Consider the following 22493-nt stretch of genomic DNA (forward strand, 5'->3'; position numbering starts at 1 on the left):
GACAGGTTTATGTCATCGGAGCTTTTGGGGAATGGGATTCTTCCCCAAATCAAAGAACAATTATCTCTCCCTTGTTTCTGCGTACGCCTGCATGCAAAAGAGTGAGCATTCGACTTATTGTGATCGTCCACCTCATTGTAATAATGACTCATTCACACTTAAGAGCATCTGCAGGCACTACGCTCTCCTGGTATTGGAGGAAAGTTTTGCTCCTGCTGCCAATACAGTTTAATTAAGGGCAAAACCCTGCCAACACAGTAGAAAGCATCTCCTTGGTTAGTGAACATCTGGGACAGACACACAGGGCCCAGCAGTATTCAAAGAGGTAACTGTCAGCTGCCCAAGCATGTTCTTTCTGTCTTTGAGCTCTGAGCACTTACACACAGACATTTCCATCAGACATAAGGCAAAAGGTTTCATCACAGGTTTTAAAGACTCACTGGAATCTCTGCAACAACTAGCATCATGCACAGGCCCCCTCCCCATGACCTGATCTTGGGCCCCAGGCAGTGGCCCCCCGCTGCACTGTCCCTCCCCCAGATAGTCCCTCGCTCTCTCTCCGCACCGCATGCCTGGCACCCTCCCCTCCACAGTGGGCGGCGACCCGGCGGCTCGGATCGGATTCGCACAGCCAGCACTGCAGTGAGAGAGAGTGAGTGAGCCAGGTAGGGGCAGAGAGCTGCGAGTGCGAGCGCCCCCCCCCCAGATGTTGCGCCCGGTGAGGCCGGCCCCACTGCACCCCCCACGCTACGCCACTGGCCCCAGGTTGTCCTTCAACATGATCTGGCCCCCAAATAAATTCAGAGGTAGGGATCAGTGTCCCCCCGGAACAGGGGGGGCTAATCCTGATGGCTGCTGTTCCACCAGCACGTTGCCTGCAGGGAACACACTGGCAAAGCAGACCCAACAGCCAGCAGGACCGAATCCTCCACTCACTAGCTGGTGAGTGGATGGGTCCATCCTGCTCAGTTCCCCTACATGTGTGTGTATCCTGCTGCTGCTGCAAACGGGCTCACACAGAGAAGTCTCCTTATTCCTGTCCAATATCCAGAGGTGGGTTTAGTGCAGCTCGACTGGCTCCCCCCCTGAAATATACTCAGAGTCGCAAAGTGATTTCATGCTCTTTATTCAGCTCATAGTGGTGAGGAGGAATGAATGAAAGTCCCCTCAAAGTATCTGCTTTATATACATTATTTACACAATGGGCTGCACCTGATTGGCTAATTCTGGAATTCTACTGTAAGCCAATCAGGTTGTGGATTCACTTATATCTGGAGCATCATTTGGTGGTTCCTGCCAACCAATCATACTGCTGCATTGTTCTAGGACCAATCAGACTGCTGCATTCTGAATGCTATTGTTCTAGGACCAATCAGACTGCTGCAATTTGGATCCTATTGTTCTAGGATCAATCCGACTGCTGCAGTTTGGATCCTATTCAACTCAATACACTCCCACAGGGCACCGAGTCAAGACCTAGTAAGTGCTTGCTTAGGGAAGCAGGTGTGAGGGCTCTGACAGGGTCCTGGAGTTCTCCTCCCTCCTTCCCCAAGCCTAGTTAGCACTTACCCAGCTTTGGGAAGGAGATGGGAGGGCTCTAGGACCCTGTCAGGGTGCCATATTACCAAAGCCCACTCCAGTAATACAGTGGTACCTCAGGTTACAGACGCTTCAGGTTACAGACTCCGCTAACCCAGAAATAGTACCTCAGGTTAAGAACTTTGCTTCAGGATGAGAACAGAAATTGCACGGTGGGGGCACAGCAGCAGCAGGAGGCCCCATTAGCTAAGGTGGTACCTCAGGTTAAGAACAGTTTCAGATTAAGAGCGGACCTGGGGAACGAATTAAGTTCTTAACACGAGGTACCACTGTACTGAGGCCAGCTCTTGTTCATCCTATGAGGACTCCATGCCCATTATCAGGTCAGGGCTGGGCTTGCCAGGCAACTGAAAAGTGGCACCATTTTACAGGGAGGCCAAAGTCTGTTCGTTTTCCAGAGAGCAGGGAGCTTGACATTAGGACAGGGGTGGGAAAGGGTTCCTTCCTGTCTCTTTCCTTTAATCAAAAGGCAGCAGTCCAGGAGCAAGGAAATACAGTGGGACCTCGGGTTACAGACGCTTCAGGTTACAGACTTCGCTAACCCAGAAATAGTACCTGGGGTTAAGAACTTTGCTTCAGGATGAGAACAGAAATCGTGCTTCGGCGGCACGGCAGCAGCAGGAGGCCCCATTAGCTAAAGTGGTGCTTCAGGTTAAGAATAGTTTCAGGTTAAGAACGGACCTCCGGAACGAATTAAGTTCTTAACCCGAGGTACTACTCACTGTATACTCTTTCAGAATGGTCCCGTGGGTACAACACTGTCTCATCATGATGTAGCATCAGGCGCAGCCCATCCCATTTTGCCACTTGGCATGAAATGGAAAGTTGCATTCCCCTGCTGAAACTTCACTTCCCTGGATCAAGAAGTTGGGGCTTCCAGGTTCTCTCACAAGAGGTCCTGGAGATCTCGCTGGAACCCACAGCTGCCTCTCCTTGCTTCTCCGGAGACAGCATGGAGACAAGATCTCACAACAACTCACTGGAAGCCACCGCTTCTCCTTGCTTCTCCAGTAGTGGCAGGGGCAGGCAGAATGCCCATAGGGGCATCAACCCTTACTATTCTTCTGCCTAAGGCAGTTGTCTCAGTCTGCCTCCTGGGTGGGCCAGCTCTGTGTAGCGTTGTCCCTAATGGTAAAAGTAAAGGGACCCCTGACCATTAGTTCCAGTCGTGGCCGACTCTGGGGTTGCACTGCTCATCAAACTTTATTGGCCGAGGGAGCTGGCGTACAGCTTCCGGGTCATGTGGCCAGCATGACTAAGCCGCTTCTGGAGAACCAGAGCAGCGCACGGAAACGCCGTTTACCTTCCCGCCAGAGCGGTACCTATTTATCTACTTGCACTTTGACGTGCTTTCAAACTGCTAGGTTGGCAGGAGCAGGAACCGAGCAACAGGAGCTCACCCCGTCGCGGGGATTTGAACCACCGACCTTCTGATCGGCAAGCCCAAGGCTCAGTGGTTTAGACACAGCACCACCCGCATCCCTAGCGTTGTCCCTAGGGGAGGATTATTAGGGGAAAGACTGTGATGCCTAGGACTTGAGTGGGAAGTGAGATTGCACTTGCAAGCCATGCCATTCCAGTGCCAGTGCTCCCAGCTGCCATGCCCCGGCCTCCAGTGGCTACACTTTCAGCATCAGTGTGAAAGGAGAACTGTGTGTGTATGTACAGATAAGGCTTGCAGTTCCTCACCTCCCCCAGAGACAGACCGATGAGCTAGACCACTAGTCCAATCAGTGAAACACTGAGCTTTCGCTTGGCAACCATAGTTGGAAACTAAGTGGCTCTTATCTTCTGCGGTGACACAATTACAGCCGTCTTAGCTACAAACCTATTTAATTGATCGCCAGAATGATCACTGGGAATTTTATAGCGTGTTCTCTTTTACGGTTGTTTCTTTTCATTGGTGAGATAAGGCCTATTATGTACGATTTGTCAGAGTAAGCCTTTTAATATCTGTATATGATGCTCGTTCTTTTAAATGTCCCATGGCGAAGACGCCGGCAGCACAATCCCAAACCTATCTGCTCAGTACCAGAGTGTTCCAAGGTCTCAGGTAGAGAGATAAATAAAGTGCTATAGTATTGTTTTAACTTAGGGGTGGGGATCTGGATCTGGTTGGTGGGCTGAATCCTTTTCTCTGCCCCTTGAACCAGTGGGTAGAGTTTGACAGGTGGACAGGGGCTTCCACATGCCCATCACATTAAGTCACCTGACATCACATTGACACCATTTTTGCATAGCACTCTGCATGGGGCTTTGCAAGTCTGAAGGATCAATGAAGGAGTTTTTTAATAATAATAATAATAATAATAATAATAATAATAATAATAATAATAATAATAATAACAACAACAATAATAATGGAAGATTTGTGACAAAAAAGAAAAGTGCAAACATAACAAAAATAAATTTTAAAAAGAATAAAAAATGTAAACCATAAAGCATCACCGCCTGGAGGGACAAGGGTGCAAAGATATAGTGCAGCTCCAAAGGACAATAAAGGTTTGCTTTACAAATTATATGCGTGTGCATGGATGTGTATTCTCCACTTGTGAGTTCCATCAGTATTGAGAATAAAGGTTTGATATAGTCACTGAGTGACCATGTGCCTCAATATTTGTATAAGGAATAAAATCATCTCACAAAAGAATCCTGCAAATTATTTCTTAAAGGTGCTGGGAATTGTAGATCTGTGATGAGTAAACTACAGTTCACAGGATTCATGGGGGGGCATGTGATTTAAAAGTACATTGTGCATGCAGTCAGCATTATTATTATTATTATTATTATTTCTTAAACCATGCTTCATCCAAAGATCACAGGGCGGTTTACAATAAAACACAAAAATACATCATAGTAACAAACAGAAACAATACCCCTAGCCAGCCACAAACAGTTTATAAGGCCACATAAGAGGTTGTTTAATTAGCCAAAGGCCTGGGAGAACAGGGATGGTTTTGCCTCACACCTAAAGATGTGCGCCAGGTGAGCGTCTCTGCTCCTCCACTTGCATGGGCCTTGTTTCCATGATTCTTTGGGGGAAGTCATGTGCTTGAAATGTGTGTTAAATGTTTTGAAATGTATGGTATAAAGCTGGGATGGGACAATTTTGGCCACAAGCCCCCCACCTCTGCTTTAAAGCGCCACAAATCCTGTATTTCCTTTGTCGTTCTTTTTGACCAAGCTCTTAACACACGCTATTTTAAAGGGCTCTTGTCAGTTTCACATCCGCCAGTTTCCTTTGTCCAAGTTCTTTTCTCTTTTAACTATTCAGAAAGAGTGAAATGCTTTTCTAAACAAACACACACACATTGTGGGTTTTAAGATGCTCTCTTACTGTTTAAGATGCCAGCTCTACTCTGAAGCTTTTTCCAGGCATAATGTCTGTTTATAAAAAGTTCTGGTGTTCTTGGCAAAGCAAAACATGGCGAGATTTTGTGCATTTCTTTTTTTAAAAAAGACCTTACGGCAGAGAGATGGAACAGGTAATACAGCAAAATAGCAACATTAAAGAGTCTTCCCGAATTAGATTTTAGAAAAGAATTGGGATACTGGTTATTTCATTGAGATTTATTGATGTTTTTAAATAGCACATTCGGAAGTTCGGAGCAAGTAACAGAACACATAAAACAGCAAAATCCAACAGGAAGATATTTCCTCAAATCCCCACATTTACAGCAACCTAATATCAACAGCCCAACGCTTTAGCTGTTCCCACATGTTAATTTTAAAATCTAAAACCCAAAGGCAGACAATATGTAGTTGTTTGTTTGTTTGTATTGTTATAGGAATTCCAAGGTCTCATATATATATATAATAAACGTTCATAAATGTACAAGGCAAAAACATACCTACACATATAAAATCATAAAAAAGCTCAACAACTTCAGTCCTAAAATAAAAGCTCAACAGCTTTGGTCGGCCCTCACAGCCCTTCACTTCATCAAATCTGGCCCTCTTTGAAAAAAAGTTTGGACACCACTGCTTGTCTCTATGCTCACAGATCCTGTCTTAAGGGTGAGCCTGTGACCTGGCTTCAGGAACTAATTATTTACCATCACAAAAGAATGGCCAGGCTGCCCAGGTTGACCATTATCAGGTATCCTGACCGACCAGTTTTCTGCTGTAGACGGCCCCCCCTATGATGTATTTCTACTGGGGACTACCTCTTTCTGTGATGTATGTATGATGTTTTGGGGGGTGGTCTTGAGCTACAGGGTAGGCAATTTCAAAAGTCTACACAAGGGCTTCCACACCATAGTTCTGGGTTCCTCCTCCCTCCTGCATGTGGTGAGTGAGACCCTCTTGCAACAGTTTAATAAAGATCATGCTTACTAGCTCCTTTGCTTCTCAATACAATGGTACCTCGGGTTACATACGCTTCAGGTTACATACGCTTCAGGTTACACACTCCGCTAACCCAGAAATAGTGCTTCAGGTTAAGAACTTTGCTTCAGGATAAGAACAGAAATCGGGCTCCAGCGGCGCGGCGGCAGCAGGAGGCCCCATTAGCTAAAGTGATGCTTCAGGTTAAGAACAGTTTCAGGTTAAGAACGGACCTCCAGAACGAATTAAGTACTTAACCCGAGGTACCACTGTACAGTCATACCTCGGGTTACAGACGCTTTGGGTTGTGCGATTTTGGGTTGCGCACTGCGTCGAACCCAGAAGTACCGGGACGGGTTAATTCCGGGTTTCGGCACTTGCACATGCGCAGAAGGCTAAATCACCCACACGTGCACAGACTGTGGGTTGCAAACATGCTTCCTGCACGGATCACGTTCACAACCTGAGCATCCACTGTATTCTCTGGTTGGCCTCTGTTATTTTCTCCTACCAATGGAGAACCTCCATAAGAACTGTATAAGGGCTCTTCTTAGATACCCCAAAGGATATAGGAGCAGTTTTCTCTTATACAGTGGTACCTCTGGTTACGTACTTCATTCGTTCCGGAGGTCCGTTCTTAACCTGAAACTGTTCTTAACCTGAAGCACCACTTTAGCTAATGGGGCCTCCTGCTGCTGCCGCGCCGCCGGAGCACGATTTCTGTTCTCATCCTGAAGCAAAATTCTTTACCCGAGGTACTATTTCAGGGTTAGCGGAGTCTGCAACCTGAAACATCTGTAACCCGAGGTACCACTGTAACAGTATTATGTAAGCCACCACCTTGGCAATCTTTTTTGTACCTTGCACCTTGAACAATGCTGCACCCACTTTACTTGGAAGCAAGCCCCCACTGAGGGCGGTGGGATTTACTTCTGAGTAAATGCACACACAGGCAGTGGAAAACAGAAGTGCCTGGCGTGCTCTGGTCCATGGGGTCACGAAGAGTCGGACACGACTAAACAACAACAAATTCGCACACACACACATACACAGGATCAGGACCTTCGCGAATAAAGCCCTCCCCTTTCACCCCGCTTCCTCAAGGCAGCCACAACTTTGAAAAGATCTTTTATAGTACTGTCTTCTGCAGATAGCGGGAATCTCTTTCTCTGATGCAAACTGCTAAACCTGTTTTCTGCTGCGATCGAAGGTCAACGGTGGTGCAAGCCATTGCTCTCTGAGCATGGGCAGAGTGCCCTTTCCATGCCGATTGAGCGACCACAGACACAGAACATACACAGCCGGGATCTGGCACTTCCAGATCCTAGGCATGGTGTAAGCCTTAGGAGCTGCTTTTGTGACATATGATTAAGCTTTTCTCGCAACCTTCGCATGTCGGAACGCTCTCCGCCCTGCGGGGGGGCGGGGACCACGGCTCCATCACTCACTTCGGGCCACGGCCACGCCCCTAATACCACGCCCCTTCTCCATAGACCACGCCTCTCCCCTCTCCTGCTCCCGAGTTTGCTTTTCCTTCCCGTTCCCAGCAGTGGGAGGAGTACCGGGCAGTCCTGTTTGGTGGTCTGTTTTTGCTCTAGGGTGGTTGAGCAGGCACGCCATGGCCGGCAAAGAGCAGGATGAACTCCTAAAAGCCCGGAACCGTACTCTGAGCGCTTTCCGCGAAGGTATATTTACTTAATTTTAGGCTCTCCCTGTCTCCCAAGTCTGGGTTTTTTCGGTACGGAAAGTGAGAGCGGAACTCTTCCGCCCGGCGAGTCGGTTGCGCCCGGATACTTATCAGCGACGTACGGCTGGGCTATGAGGGACTGGAATAGGAGGCGCGCCGAAGCGGTGGAAGAAAACGGGGGCTAGCAATGGAAGGGCACGACGCGACGCTTATTATTTTCGTCTAGCTTTACTACGAGGGCTCTCCTTAGGCGGGGCGGGGGCATTTAAGGGAGAGGGGAGAGGCTAAAGAAGTGAGGCAGCGTTGTGTAGTGGCTAGACCCACCAGGGTGGGGAGCCTAGTGCCCTCCAAATGTTGAATTGCTGGTTTAATTGTCTCTAGCTTTTGGAAAATGGCAGGGGTGTCCTAAAACATGTGGAAGGCCACAAAAGCAGGCAAAGGCAAACTCAGCCCTCCAGATGTTTTGGGACTGCAACTCCCATCACCCCTAGCTAACAGGACCAGCTAACATGGATTATGGGAGTTGTAGTCCCAAAACATCTGGAGGGCCGAGTTTCCCTATGCCTGGGCTAGAGTGTTAATCTAACGGGAATCGCCACCTCCTCAGGCCTCACTGTGTGATCTTGAGCTAGTTTCTCTCTGTGTTACCTACACACAAGTCTTACTTTAAATGAAGTTCGCTGGGGTGTTGCAAGGATAAAACGTGGTACTAAGGCAAACTCGCCCAGTGTTCGTTTTTTGAGCTTGGAGGAAAGGTAGGAGATAAATCGAGGTGCTGGGGAAGTTTCTCAGGTCACATGGATTTTGAAGTGAAGGTTTTGGAATTGTATGGCCGTCTTGTCAGGGCAGGAGCTTTCATAGTCAAAATATGTGAGTCAGGTAGGGAGAAGGACAACAGCTCAGTGAGAGAGCTTATTCTTGGCATGCAGAAGATCCCAGTCTCATCACCATTTAAAAAGATTTCAGGCAGCAAGTGCCGGATGGGACCTCAGCCTGAGCTTCTGGGGAGCTGCTGCTAGTTGAGAGCTATCTGGGCAGGTTTAAGGAAACATGTTATTTCCTTTCCTATGGGTTTAATAAGACTGTCCACTTGATTGATTGATTGCATTTGTATCCCACCTTTTCTCCAATGAGCTCCAAGTGGTGTACATGGGTCTAGCCATCCTCATTTAATCTCCACAACAACCCTGTGTTGTAACAAATGCAAGACCAGACTATTGCCATCTTGTTGCAGGCTGACACCATAATCCCATACCCTTCAGCATTGCTCTGATGAAAATAGGGATGTCCTGTTCAATAATAATAATATTGTGCGCCTTCCAACATATAGAAAAACATAATCAAACATTAAGCATTAAAATACTTCCCTATACATGGCTGCCTTCAGATGTCTTCCAAAGGTTGTGTAGTTACTTATTTCCTTGGCTCAGGGGTTGCATAACTCCATACCCTCCAACTGCTTTTTTTCTGGGGGGACGCAGGGGTACACATATCCCTAAACATTTTGTGAATCTTTGTACTTTTGTCCATTTACTGTATTTATTTTTCCTGATTTGAACTATAAAATGGTGATTTTCTTGAGTCAGAATGAGAGTACCCCTAAACATTTTTTTTAGAAAAAAGCACTGCCCTCCAACATTTCTCCAGTACAAATTGGACGTCCTACCATACCCTCCAGCGTTTCTTCGATGAAAGTAGGGACGTCCTAAGGAAAAGGGGGACATTCCAGGATCAAATCAGAAACCAGGACAACTTCTGTAAATCTGGGATTGTCCCTGGAAAATAGGGACACTTGGAGTGTCTGTAATCCTGTATTCCCATCGAAATGATGCTGAAATGCAAGCTTAAGAGAGGAAGAACAAACCACAAGAGGGTGTGTAAAGGGAAGTTTTGGAAGCATGATAGGCCATGACCTTTAAACAGAGTAAACAGGAAAATGCTTAGTTAGTTGAGGTGTGGATACATCTGTCTTTGCAGTAAAGCTGAAGTTAGGTTGGTGTCTTGCATGACTAACCTATATCACTATAAAAACTGAGTAAACAGAGATCAGGATTTAGCCTCTGATCACTACACTTTCCTGCTTGAGGAAGAAATAAAACTTTGCTTTTAGAGAATTTCCGGGTGTCACATGTCACTGCTAGTGAGTAAAGGACTCAGTTGTGCAATGGACCTTAGGTGGGGTTTTCCCACATCAATTTTAAGATGGGGAAGGCTGAGAGGCAGTGATTGGCCCAGGTTCACCCAGTGAGCTTGGATTTGATCCCTGGTCTCCCAGGTCTTCATCTAATACAGGACTCTAACCCAGCCTTTCTCTACCTTGGGTCTCTAGATCTTGTTGGACTGCAACTCCCATCATTTCTTGCCAGTCGTCAGGGATTATGGGGGTTGTAGTTTGAGAACATCTGGGGATTCAAGGTTTAAAAAGGCTCCATACCAAACCACACCTCTCTCTTCCTCAGAAGGTACACAGGTGACAAGTGTATTATGTGTTGTAGCTAATACTAGACTTTACTTGGGAAATCACTTCTAGCTGGACTTCTAGCTGCAAAGGGAATGGATTTTTGAAGTGTTCCTAGTGTATACTAAATTTTGCTGGACTAGAGGAAGCTTAGATTAACAAAGAGTGGATAGTGTAGTTGCTTCATAAAAGTTGTCAGGTGGCAGGGCTGGCCATAAGGCAAGGTTCCCTCAATAGTTTTGTAAAAGAAAGACTTTAAAAGGTGCGTGTTTTAACCATCTCTGCAGCACCATTTACTTATTTTTGTTGGGTTTTTAAACCACTCCTGAAGGCTTAAGGTGAAAAATGGCACTTGAAATGATGACAGTAAGAACAGTTCTATATAAAATAGACTCAAAAATTGCTTGGAAACTCTTTTCACCCACTGCAATTCAGTGTTTACTCTTTATCTTTAAAAAAATGGCTTATGTCGCTTCTGAAAGAGACTTTTGCCCTGATCTCTGAAGGAAGGGAGTTCTAAGGCCAAAAAGAGCCTCACTGTGCCTCTTTTGCTAGGGTGCACAAACAATTGGCTGATTTTGGAAACAAAACAAAAATGTTGGGGCACCAGAACCATTCCTCTCCCCTTTCAGATCAACCAGTGCAGAGCCACACCATACATTATAATCAATGCAAATCGCATGACACCCCCAAATAATCCTGGGAACTCCAGTTTCCTGTCATAGAGACCTGAAAGCCTGGCACCTCATCCTTGGAGGCAACTGCAGCTGAAGATCATTATTTTCTAGCCACTGATGAATTTAGAACATAAGAAGAACCTGCGGAATCAACAGTGGCCCATCTAGGCTAATATCCTGCTCTTGCTGTGGCCAACCAGATGCCTATGGGAAGCCTGCGTGCAGGACCTGAGTTCAACAACCCTATCCTTGCCTTTGGTTTTTAGAAGCTGGTATACAGTGGTACCTCAACAGGGATGCGGGTGGCGCTGTGGGTAAAACCTCAGTGCCTAGGACTTGCTGATCGTAAGGTCGGCAGTTCGAATCCCCGCGGCGGGGTGAGCTCCCGTCGTTCGGTCCCAGCTCCTGCCCACCTAGCAGTTAGAAAGCACCCCTAAGTGCAAGTAGATAAATAGGTACCGCTTTATAGCGGGAAGGTAAACGGCGTTTCCATGTGTGGCAATGGTGATGGCTCGCCAGTTGCAGCTTCGTCACGCTGGCCACGTGACCCGGAAGTGTCTTCAGCCGGCGCCGGCTCCCGGCCTCTTGAGCGAGATGAGCGCGCAACCCTAGAGTCGGACACAACTGGCCCGTACGGGCAGGGGTACCTTTACCTTTACAGTGGTACCTTGGGTTAAGTACTTAATTCGTTCTGGATGTCCGTACTTAACCTGAAACTGTTCTTAACCTGAAGCACCACTTTAGCTAATGGGGCCTGCTGCCGCGCCGCCAGAGCACAATTTCTGTTCTCATCCTGAAGCAAAGTTCTTAACCTGAAGCACTATTTCTGGGTTAGAGGAGTCTGTAACTTGAAGCATATTGTAACCTGAAGCATATGTAACCCGAGGTACCACTGTATTTAGAAGCCTACTGCTCCAACAGTGGAGGAGAATATAGGCATTGGGGTTGATAGCTTTATGTGTGAGGAACTTGTCTAATTTGTGTATCACATATTGTGAAAGCAAATTCCATAGTTCAGCTTCATTCTGTTATGAATCTCCTGCTGTTCACCTTCATTGGATGAATCTGAAGTCTAATATTACGAGGGGGGGGGGGAGTGTCTCTGTTTCCCTTGTCCATACCACGTATAATTTGCATGGTTCCCCCATCTTGTTTTCCTTTTGTATGTGAAAAAGCACAAAGAAATTGCCAGTGGGGTTCAAAGAAGGAGAAAGTTACATGCAGCCCTAACTTTTTATGGCAGAAGTAGCCATTCTGGGATTGCGACTACTTTTGCCTGTAGTTTCTTGTATTGTTATTTTTTCAGGGGTTCGGCTAACCATGGCCTTGATTAACCCTTTGTTAATGTCTTGATTCTGTTTCCGTGGGAAATGTATTTAATCTCTGGAAAACAAAAGCCAAATCTCCTGATCCAGAATGGTGTATGAGTTACTGCCACGTTCCCATTCTGGCAAAGAGCTGCCTGCAGATGGTTTTGTCAGTTTGGAACAGAGCACCTTACATTCTGCAGAAGACCTGATGGCAGATGGAGTCACCTAGTTACAGAAAAGTCTACAGTGAAATGTTATCACAAGGGATGTCCAGACACAATGTAAATGTCACCGAACGAAACTTGGATGCTAATGCTCTGGCGAAGCATGCATTCATTGGGGTTTTTTAAAAGTGAGGTTTGCGGGAACCTGAATGAAATTTGCTGGCTCGTTCTTAAAACTGTTTCATAAAGTGCTTGGGCAGGCTGTCCGGTTGCCCCAACAGAGGAATGTCAACTTGAACGTACAGAAAAGTTGAGGTTAATCTTGAATATCTGTTGTGCTTTTCTGTTGTGTTGCCTGGATCACTGGAGGGTAGGGAGAAGATGTGTGTGTGTTGTACATTGATACAGTTATGAAATTTTATGCATAATGAACACAGTAAAGATATTAATGCAAAAAAGGAAAACTTAGCATTAAAAACTTTTCACACAATAAAAACATCACAAATGTACAGTGGTACCTTGGGTTACATACGCTTCAGGTTACATACACTTCAGGTTACAAACTCTGCTAACCCAAAAATACTGATTCAGGTTAAGAACTTTGCTTCAGGGTGAGAACAGAAATCGTGCTCCGGCGGTGCGGCAGCAGCAGGAGGCCCCATTAGCTAAAGTGGTGTTTCAGGTTAAGAACAGCTTCTGGTTAAGAACGGACCTCTGGAATGATTTAAGTATTTAACCCGAGGTACCACTGTATTAGGATTGTACTGCACATACCTTCCTATGAGGAGGTCCATTCTACCTGATGTTGGCATTGGGCTTTTAGTGCGGTGACACCTGCCCATTAGAACCCCCCTCCCATTATACATTCTTTACTAAAGTATTACTTATTAATACATCAGATAGGCACCTTTTCTATTGCTTCCAGCACTTGCTAAACACAGTCCTCTTTCAACAAGCTCTCGCAATGCAAATCCTTATTCCAGTTGGTGTCTATATGGGATTCAAATTGATTTTAGTATCATCGCTAGCAACCCTTAGATACCAGGTGGCGATGATATTATTTAGCCAGAGATTTTGGTCTTAATTGTTGTTGATCTTTTAGTTGGGTGGGTTAAGTTGTGTCTTTTTAAAGTTATTTTAGTGCAAGCATTTTTAGTTAATGGAGGTTTTTTTTTCAAAAAAAATGGTACTGTCTCAAAAAAACAACAAAAAAAAAAACAACAACCAGCTTTGAGACAATTTTTTGTGGTAGGCAAAAAATTAAATATAATAAATAATAATATACAGTAACTTCCCTGCTCATTAAATAGACTATGTCATCTGAACTCCCAGAAAACAAATCAGGATGAATGCTCAATAAACATGATGTCTGGAAGTACCCACAAAAAGGGATTTGGGGCGGGGGAATGAGGAAGCAAATTTGGCTGATACTTCTTGAAACAAATAAGATAATGATAAAACATTATACTGTTCCCTCTCTGTGGTCTGTGGCTTCTAGAAGTTTGCGCTTAGCTCAACTCACTTCTGATGCTGTACCCTGAGGAAATGGGGAGTTTGGGTGACTGACCATGGGAAGAGATTTAGCTTCAGCTTTGCTCATCTGTGTGCCCTTTTGAAATTAAAACCAAGGCACACCCCTATCCCTGCCCTGCATTATATGGGGCAGACGCATAATTAAATGATCTTGCACTTGTCTACCCGAATGTAAGTCTCACAGAATTCATTGGAGGTTACTCCCCAGTAAATGGATGTAGGATTTCCGCCTAAATCTCTGATTTAGTTTTCCCTTCATTGCTGCCTCTGTAAATCACCTTTCTGCCAAAACGTTCGTGGTGGTACATGTGTATATTTCGAGTGCGGCTGCCACTGTTGTGTCTAGTTTGTCACTCAGGAAAATAGCAAAATGTTGATACCGTTCAACTGATGTAACTTGGATATGCAAGCCTCTCTGTTCCTACACCTACATTTCTCTGAACAACGCAGCTCATCACCAGTGGATTATCACAGTGTGAAGCAATCGTGTTCAGCATATGGAACAAAAGCAGTCAACACAGTTTACGGAATCGGGACGATAAATCACCTTGACAGTTAAGTTAATTTCAGTGGTCTCTTTTCTGTGCTCAGACTGCCACAGTAAAAAAAAAGAGTGCCTGGTTTGGTAATATATTTGTCAGTATTTTCCATGAGTTACTGACCCTTCTCCTGAGGTCAGACTACATATGTTAATGATAATTATCACTGGTCAGTGAATTAGCAGCAGGGGTCAAGAGGGTTGGCGAGGTGCAGGACAGACAGAAACAGGATTTGGACTTTGACATGTCCGGAAGGAGAAGGGCGCTCTCCGTCTCTCACACTCACACACACAAACAAACACAAACATACACACTGTCTTCTTGCTCTAAGTCACTCCCTGAGAAACTGTTTGCCTCAAAGGTGCAGTTTGCTCTAAATAGCAGCACACAGAGTAAACAACCCAAATAGCAGCACACAGAGAAAACAATCAGGAAAGTGGGAGCAGGAGGGAGAAGAGAACGTGTCAACTGTGTCATACTACAGTGGTACCTTGGGTTACAGACGCTTCAGGTTACATACACTTCAGGTTACAGATTCCATTAACCCAGAAATAGTACCTCGGGTTAAGAACTTTGCTTCAGGATGAGAACAGAAATCGTGCTCCGGCAGCAGCGGGAGGCCCCATTAGCTAAAGTGGTGCTTCAGGTTAAGAACAGTTTCAGGTTAAGAACGGACCTCCGGAATGAATTAAGTACTTAACCACTGTACCACTGTATTTATTAATGAGCTCCCTTAGGACATTATCCACTCCATAATTCTGATTCCACGGAGAGAGTGGGGCCTGCCTGCTGGCCTCACCCTCACCATTGCACCCCCTTTTTGACTCACCATTGCACTATCAATACATTGAGGTAATGTCCACTGTAATGTCAATTCCAGGAGGAATGGACACTGCAAGAGGCAGTTCTGGGAGGGGAGAAGCCAAGGTAGCTGGTTTCTATCAGCTTCTCCATCCCTCCTCTGCATCTGAGGTGGGTAAAGGTAAAGGACCCCTGGACGGTTAAGTCCAGTCAAAGGCAACTATGGGGTTGCGGCGCTCATCTCGCTTTCAGGCCGAGGGAGCTGCCGTTGTCCACAGACAGCTTTCCCAGTTCATGTGGCCAGCATGACTAAACCACTTCTGGCACAACAGAACACCATGACAGAAGCCAGAGCGCATGGAAATGCCATTTACCTTCCCGTCACGGCAGTACATATTTATCTACTTTTACTGGTGTGCTTTCAAACTGTTAGGTTGGCAGGAGCTGGGACAGAGCAACAGGAGCTCACTCTGTTGCAGGGATTCAAACCACCAACCTTCCAATCAGTAAGCCCAAGAGGCTCAGTGGTTTAGACCACAGAGCCACCCAGGCCAAGATGTCCCACCTCTGTGCCTGTAGCGGACAGTGCTCTAGAGTGGGCCATCCTGTCTCGCCTGCTCCTCTGAAGTGGCCTGGTTTGTGGAGAGGGCCATCCTGTCTCGCCTTTCTGCCTGAAGCAGCCCAGTGGGCAGAGCAGGCCGCAGTATCTCACCTCATCCTTTAAGGCAGCCTTGTATTAGGGGGTTCTTTGCTTGACTTGAGACCACTTCAGACAGTGTGTTCATATTTCTCTGTCCGATTACACAATAGGTAAGCTGTTCCTGTGAGGGTTTTGTGGGTCTTTTGGTCTTCATTATGGGTGAGTCAGCTTGGCATGATGTGGCAGAAAGGGGGGGAAATTGCACTTCTTTGTGCACAATTGGGGCAGCGCCATTAGCTGACAAGGTGATTAATCTCGCTGCCAGAAGATTTGCATTGCAAAGTGGCTCCTAATTGAGGTTCGGTCCAATTGTCTGTTGACCTGGGGGACTTGTCATTGATGAAGTATTAGAACGTCTGTTAGTGGAGCAGTGACCCCAATCCTATGGGGTTTTTCAGGGTGTGTGTGGCTTGTTTTCCTTAGGAAAACATCTCTAAAAAGTGTGTCTTTGGGTGAGGAAGACACTGTGTCCAGACCCCACCTACCTCTAGTAATACTGTGTTTCTTGTCTGTTTGATGTTGTAGATGAACAATATCAATACAAAATGACTTTGGAGAACAGATTTGCCAATGTAGTCAAGTCATTCAAATCAAAAGTGGGGTGATATAGTGCCTTTTCTTGTCTTGCGATGTCACACTAAGCTGTGACAGACTCCATCCCTAGTGAGGGGAGCTGGGTAACGTGATAGTGCCTAAAAGTGTCTTTAAAATCTATAACTCTTGCTGTTATTAATGCAGAAAAGGTTTGGAATCAACTGACTGCGGTAGCATTTGTTCTTATCTTTATGTGTTTCTGTTTTTTATTTATTTAGATGCGGAACAGGAATGGAGAGCCCCTTTCTACTTTATTCAAGGAGCGGATCCTCAGTTTGGATTGATGAAAGCGTATTCAATTGGCGACTGTGACCATGGAGGCGACGAATGGGAAGAGGAGCTCAAACTAACTCAGCAAGCAGTGCAAGCGATTAACCAGCTGAACCCCAAACCGAAATTCTTCGTACTCTGCGGAGATCTCATACATGGCATGCCAGGTAGGATAGCTTTAAAAGAGAAAGAAACTGTTCCTGCTGGCACATTCCTCCAGAATCTGCTGGACTACTACAACTCTCATAATTCCAGATAGTTGCCCCTTTTTGGCAGGGGGCTGTCAGGAACTGGAGTCCAGCAAGAACTCCCTGCAAGCAGAGGTTGGGCAGGAATCACCCCAGCTTCTAAAAACTTTGTTTATTCAAACAGGCCTTTCAAAGCTGGGATTCTCTGCCAACCAGCTCTCCCTGATGTGCTTGATGCTTTTATTGTAACGGTGTGTTTTGGCTCGTGACATTTTGTATGGAAGTGTAATTTATAAATAGTTTAAATAAACACAAGATCTGGAGGGTCACAGGCTTCCCACCCCTGCTGTAGTCTAACGAAATGCAGGTGCTGCCTTATACTGAATCAGACCCATTGGTCCATAGCTTGCTCAATATCGTCTACACTGGCTATCAGCAGCTCTCCAGGATTGCAGGCAGGGGTTTCTCCCAGCCCTCCCTGTAGATGCTGGGAAGGGAACCTGGGACCTCCTGATCTATAGTTGTTACCTAAGAAAGGAAGCTCTTCCATCTGAATGTCTCCTTGCACTGTGATGGGCAGCAGGTGGCCTGTGGGCTCTACCCGTCTTCCAACACCACATCTGGGTGAAGTAATCTTGTTAGCGAAATCAAAAGCCCGGCTTCCGTTGAAAAATGAAATGCTAAGCTTCTCTCTCCCTCTCATGCTTATCGTAATAGATTTAGAAAGTATAACTATCAAAGACGAGCAACAAAGGCATTAGGTGAGAAGAAGCTTTGAATTTGTACTGGAGCAATGTTGGTTCTGTTTCACAAGAACTTCTTTTTTTCTGTTTAATGCCTCCCCCCCCTTCCTTCCTCCGCCCCCCCCCCAACTCTTCAAAATATGCTGAGTGCTATTACCTCCGGTTTGGCACCTCTCAGATCTTTTTTTATTTTTTAATTCCTCACTTCTTTTTTTAGTGCTGGGAAATAATGATGATAAACCAGAGATCTGCAACCAATATATTTATTTCTGAGGTGTGTCTCTATACTGCTCTTTAACTTTTAAAAATATATATATATCTTTATTAATTTAAAATAAATACATTTATGAGAAAACAGACGTACATACAAGTAAACAAACATACAATCAAACGAACAAATAAAAGAAAAATCAAACAAACCACCACACTATAAGATACAAGAAGATTAATATAATTATCATCATATATACTCCTGATACTGAACACAATTATAAAATTTATAGAGAAGAAATTTAAAACTGACTTCCAATTAATCTCACTGTACTTTATACCGCACATTTATATATATTTCTTATATTTCTTATATATATATTTATATTTTTTATATATATTTTATATATATATTTTAAATATATTTTTAATATATTTTTTCTTATTTATATATATTTCTTATATAGAACTTATATTTCTACAATACTTCTCTTTAACTTATAAAAATTCAAAACCCAGTTTCTCAGGATGCCTACAACTGGCAGACTATGCTATGAAGGGAGGCCTCATAGCAAGGGTGGAGAACCTTTGGGCTAGATGCCCCTTCAGGGCTGACCATTGGCCATGATAGCTGAGGCTGATGAGAACTGAAGTCCAACCACCTCTGGAAGGCTGCAGGTGCCCCTTGTAACCAGGACGCCTTCGCTGAAGGGAGACAGGACTGAGATGGTTTGGAGAAAGCATGCCTGTACATGGCTCATTCTAGGTCTGATAAACCATGAGTTACTGGACCAAGGTGGCTATGTCTGAACCAGCCCTTTTGTATCACCTTGTGCAAATATCTGTCTCTTGGCCCTGGGTGGTATGGAGAGAACTCCCTGGAGAAGTGGGAGAAGGATAAAAACATGATGCGGAAATAGTCTTTTTCTCCAGTTACCTTGCCACTGGTCTTCCTTTTCCTTGACCTCCTTCCTTCCTTCCTTCCTTCCTTCCTTCCTAACTTACCTTCCCATTGGGCTTCTCAGCTTTCTGGCTTACCCAACACCCCTTCTCTCTCTTCCCTCTTTATTTCTTGACAGCACCACTAAGTAATTTATTTCTCTGTCTCCAAACTGATCTTCCTCTTTCCCACAAGAGCTGCTCACCCACTCCCCCTTGGCGTCTGATATGCTCATGAACTTTCCATGACATGAGTAGCAGTTCAGCCCAGAGGCTTTGTCTCCCAGGCGTTCGGCTGTCTCTGACAACGGCAGCCCTCGATTTTCACTTCGTCTCTCTCCCTGCTCCTTTCCATAATAATCTTCCATATGGCTCACCTGTTGCTTACAATGGGACATAAAAAAACAACAACATATTAATATAATGATTCCTTGTAGCAAATGGTTCTTTTTTCTATATGTGGGCAAATTGCCTTCAACCTCTCTGTCTTATTGAAACGCCACCTCAGCACCTTACAAATTGCTCATGTTCCGTGACGAGATCTACACAGAGATGCATCGTTACGAGTTTCCAAAGTGTCAGTTGCTTATTTCATCCAGAAAATAAGCAGTCGTCACTGTATGGAACTGGCATTAGGGGTGTGGGAGGTGTTCGATTCAGTTCACATTTAAAAGCGAGCTCAAATAATTTGCACTTTGAAACACGGCACAAACTGAAACGCAGCCTTCATTGAAATTTGCATGTCTCTGAATTTTTCAGTGCGGTTCTGCAGCCAAGTAATGTGTACAGAAAAGCATATATATTAGTGCAAATAACCTAGAAACATGCATTATATTGGAGAAAACTGCTTTGCAAAAATGTACATATGAGGGAAAACTGAACATAAAATGCAGTTAGGAGAAATGAGCACTAAAATGCTGATGAATTTCCACACTGGCTTTTTAAAAAATTACAATTGATGTGGAGAAGTGAACATGAGAGTGAAAAAAATTTAGAAACTGAGGGAAACTGAAATGGACAGATTCTCCTGTTCTTAACTGGCATGCATAGGGTGTATTTACATTAAGGCTTAACTGTCATCTCTTTCTCTGCATTCAAACTAAGGTCTCTTTTTCCCAGAGGAGCTCCCAACATGCTTCTCTCTAGCACCTGAGTGTCAGATGGTTAAGCCTCAAGCTTGTGAGTCCTCCCTCTTCTCTGTCACAGCCCCAAGAAAGGAAATTGGAAACTACAATTCCCAGGGTTCCTTTGGAAGGAGGGGTTGATTGTTAAACCACTGGGAATTACAGCTCTGTGGAGGGAAGAAGGGTTCTCCTCACATCTCTCAGAATCCTGAAGAAACTACGGTTCCCAGGATTCTTTGTGGGGAAGGCCATGCTCATTTAAAGTCTGATGCAGGTGGGGCATTTGATATTGCTCCTGTTGTACCAAGTTCTTCATTGTCAGAGCAAAAGGTTTCTGGATGAGATGGCGGAGGGTGAGGAGGATTTTAGGCTGATCCAGCAGCGGCAATTATTATGTTCTTTGTAGCCATGGTGATTGAATAGAGCTTCCAGGTTTAGAGACAATGTACCTTAGGATACCAGTTGATGGAGAACAAACCCAGGAAAGAGGGTCGTTTGTCTTTATGTCCTCGTTGTGGGCTTCCCAGAAGCAACTGGTCAGTTGTTGTGGGGAATGCGATGGTGGATCCGAGATGGACCTCTGTTACGGTACAGTAAAGGTAAAGGGGACCCCTGACCATTAGGTCCAGTTGTGGCCGACGCTGGGGTTGCGGTGCTCATCTCACTTTATTGGCCAAGGGCTTCTGGGTCATGTGGCCAGCATGACTAAGCCGCTTCTGGCGAACCAGAGCAGTGCACGGAAATGCCGTTTACCTTCCCGCCGGAGTGGTACCTATTTATCTACTTGCACTTTGACTTGCTTTCGAACTGCTAGGTTGGCAAGAGCAGGGACCAAGCAACGGTAGCTCACCCCATTGCGGGGATTTGAACCGCCAACCTTCTGATCGGCAAGTCCTAGGCTCTGTGGTTTAACCCACAGCACCACCCGCATCCTTACGGTACAGTAGGGCTCAGTTAATGCTCTTAATGTTACCATTTCCCAACCTAACCTCTCCTTACAGGGCTGTTATGGTGAAAATGGGAGCATGGAGACAATGTGTGCCACCTTAAGCTCCTTGGCGGAAAACTGGAATATGAATTTAATAACTTGAGGGATTGCCTTAGGATATGCCCTCTTGACCGCTTTCATCTGTGAAAATGGCACTGTTACAGGCGTCACATAATATACATTGGTTGCTTGTAAGAAATTGACCTTTTAGCATGGCAGCATCTACAGTTTTAGCATATAGTAGATTTGAGTTATTATTCCCTTTTATTCTAGTTTATAACTGTGTCTTTTACTGATAACTTTAAATTTTCATTATCCATCACTTTCAATAAAAATAATAAGAAGCAAAATGTATAAGGAGATTAATATAACTAACAGTACAGTGGTACCTCGGGTTAAGAACTTAATTCATTCTGGAGGTCCGTTCTTAACCTGAAACTGTTCTTAACCTGAAGCACCACTTTAGCTAATGGGGCCTCCCATTGCTGCCACGCTGCTGCTGTGTGATTTCTGTTCTCATCCTGAAGCAAAGTTCTTATCCCGAAGTACTATTTCAGGGTTAGCAGAGTCTGTAACCTGAAGCATCTGTAACTTGAGATACCACTGTAGTTGTAAATGAATACAGACAGACCACAAGAATTGCATAAACAGGAGGATTTATTTATTTATGGATATACTATGGGCAAATATGGAAAATGAATAACAATATACAAAATGGATGAAAATAATGCGATAAAATTATATTTGATATAAAAAACCAGAAGAAGGAAGGAGGGAAGTCAGCGCTTAGGAACAAGTATAAATGTAAAATGCAACACATTATGTGTATGTGGAGTATGCAGCCGGAAAACTAATAAAGATTATTTGGATAACTTTAAATTTTGTTTTTGTAAACTGCTTAGAGGTTTTATTTACAACCAAGCAGCAAATAAGATGAGTCAGATGCTAACTACATAGGTTAAGAGCATTTTGAAGCAGAAAGAATGTAAGGCCAGACTCCTGGATCAGACCCCATCTAGTTCAGCATCCTTTTCTCACAGTGGCTTGTCAGTGGGAACCCTGCAAGGTGGACATGAACACAACAGCACTCTGCCTGCCTGCAGTCACCTGCAGGTGGTAATCAGAGGCTTAATGTCTCTGATAGTGGAGGTAGAACATAGCCATAAGGCTAGTGGCTATTGAAAGCATTCTCTTCCGTACGAAGAGGCACTTAGGGTACTGGCTTAGATTCAGACCATGGGGCCATCCATCTCAGTACAGTGGTACCTTGGGTTACATATGCTTCAGGTTACAAACGCTACGGGTTACAGACTCCGCTAACCCAGAAATATTACCTACTTTGCTTCAGGATGAGAACAGAAATCAGTGCAGCGGCAGCAGGAGACCCCGTTAGCTAAAGTGGTGCTTCAGATTAAGAACAGTTTCAGGTTAAGAACAGACCTCCAGAACGAATTAAGTTCTTAACCCACGGTACCACTGTACTGTCGACACAATACTATCACCCAGCCTTACCCGGAGATACCGGGACTGAACCCAGGAACTTCTGATTGCAAGGCAAACACTCTACCGCTGAGCTATGACGATGCAATGCTTACAGAGAATACAGTGTAATACTTCCCATAATATTTCAAAAGGGCTGCTCT

At 44.9% G+C, this 22493-nt stretch overlaps 1 protein-coding gene across 1 annotated transcript in view; it reads left to right on the forward strand.

The window, feature by feature from the left end:
* Window positions 1-7428: 7428 nt before the first annotated feature.
* CPPED1 (calcineurin like phosphoesterase domain containing 1) overlaps window positions 7429-22493 on the forward strand; it is a 75429-nt gene continuing 60364 nt past the window's right edge. Inside the window, exons 1-2 of the mRNA XM_083412576.1 lie at window positions 7429-7610; window positions 16607-16825. Coding sequence (XP_083268702.1) covers window positions 7544-7610; window positions 16607-16825 — 286 coding nt within the window. The 5' untranslated portion in view covers window positions 7429-7543. The remainder of the gene's footprint in view (window positions 7611-16606; window positions 16826-22493) is intronic.

Source organism: Podarcis tiliguerta, assembly GCF_965153285.1.
Source record: "Podarcis tiliguerta genome assembly, chromosome: 14".
NCBI lineage: Eukaryota > Metazoa > Chordata > Lepidosauria > Squamata > Lacertidae > Podarcis > Podarcis tiliguerta.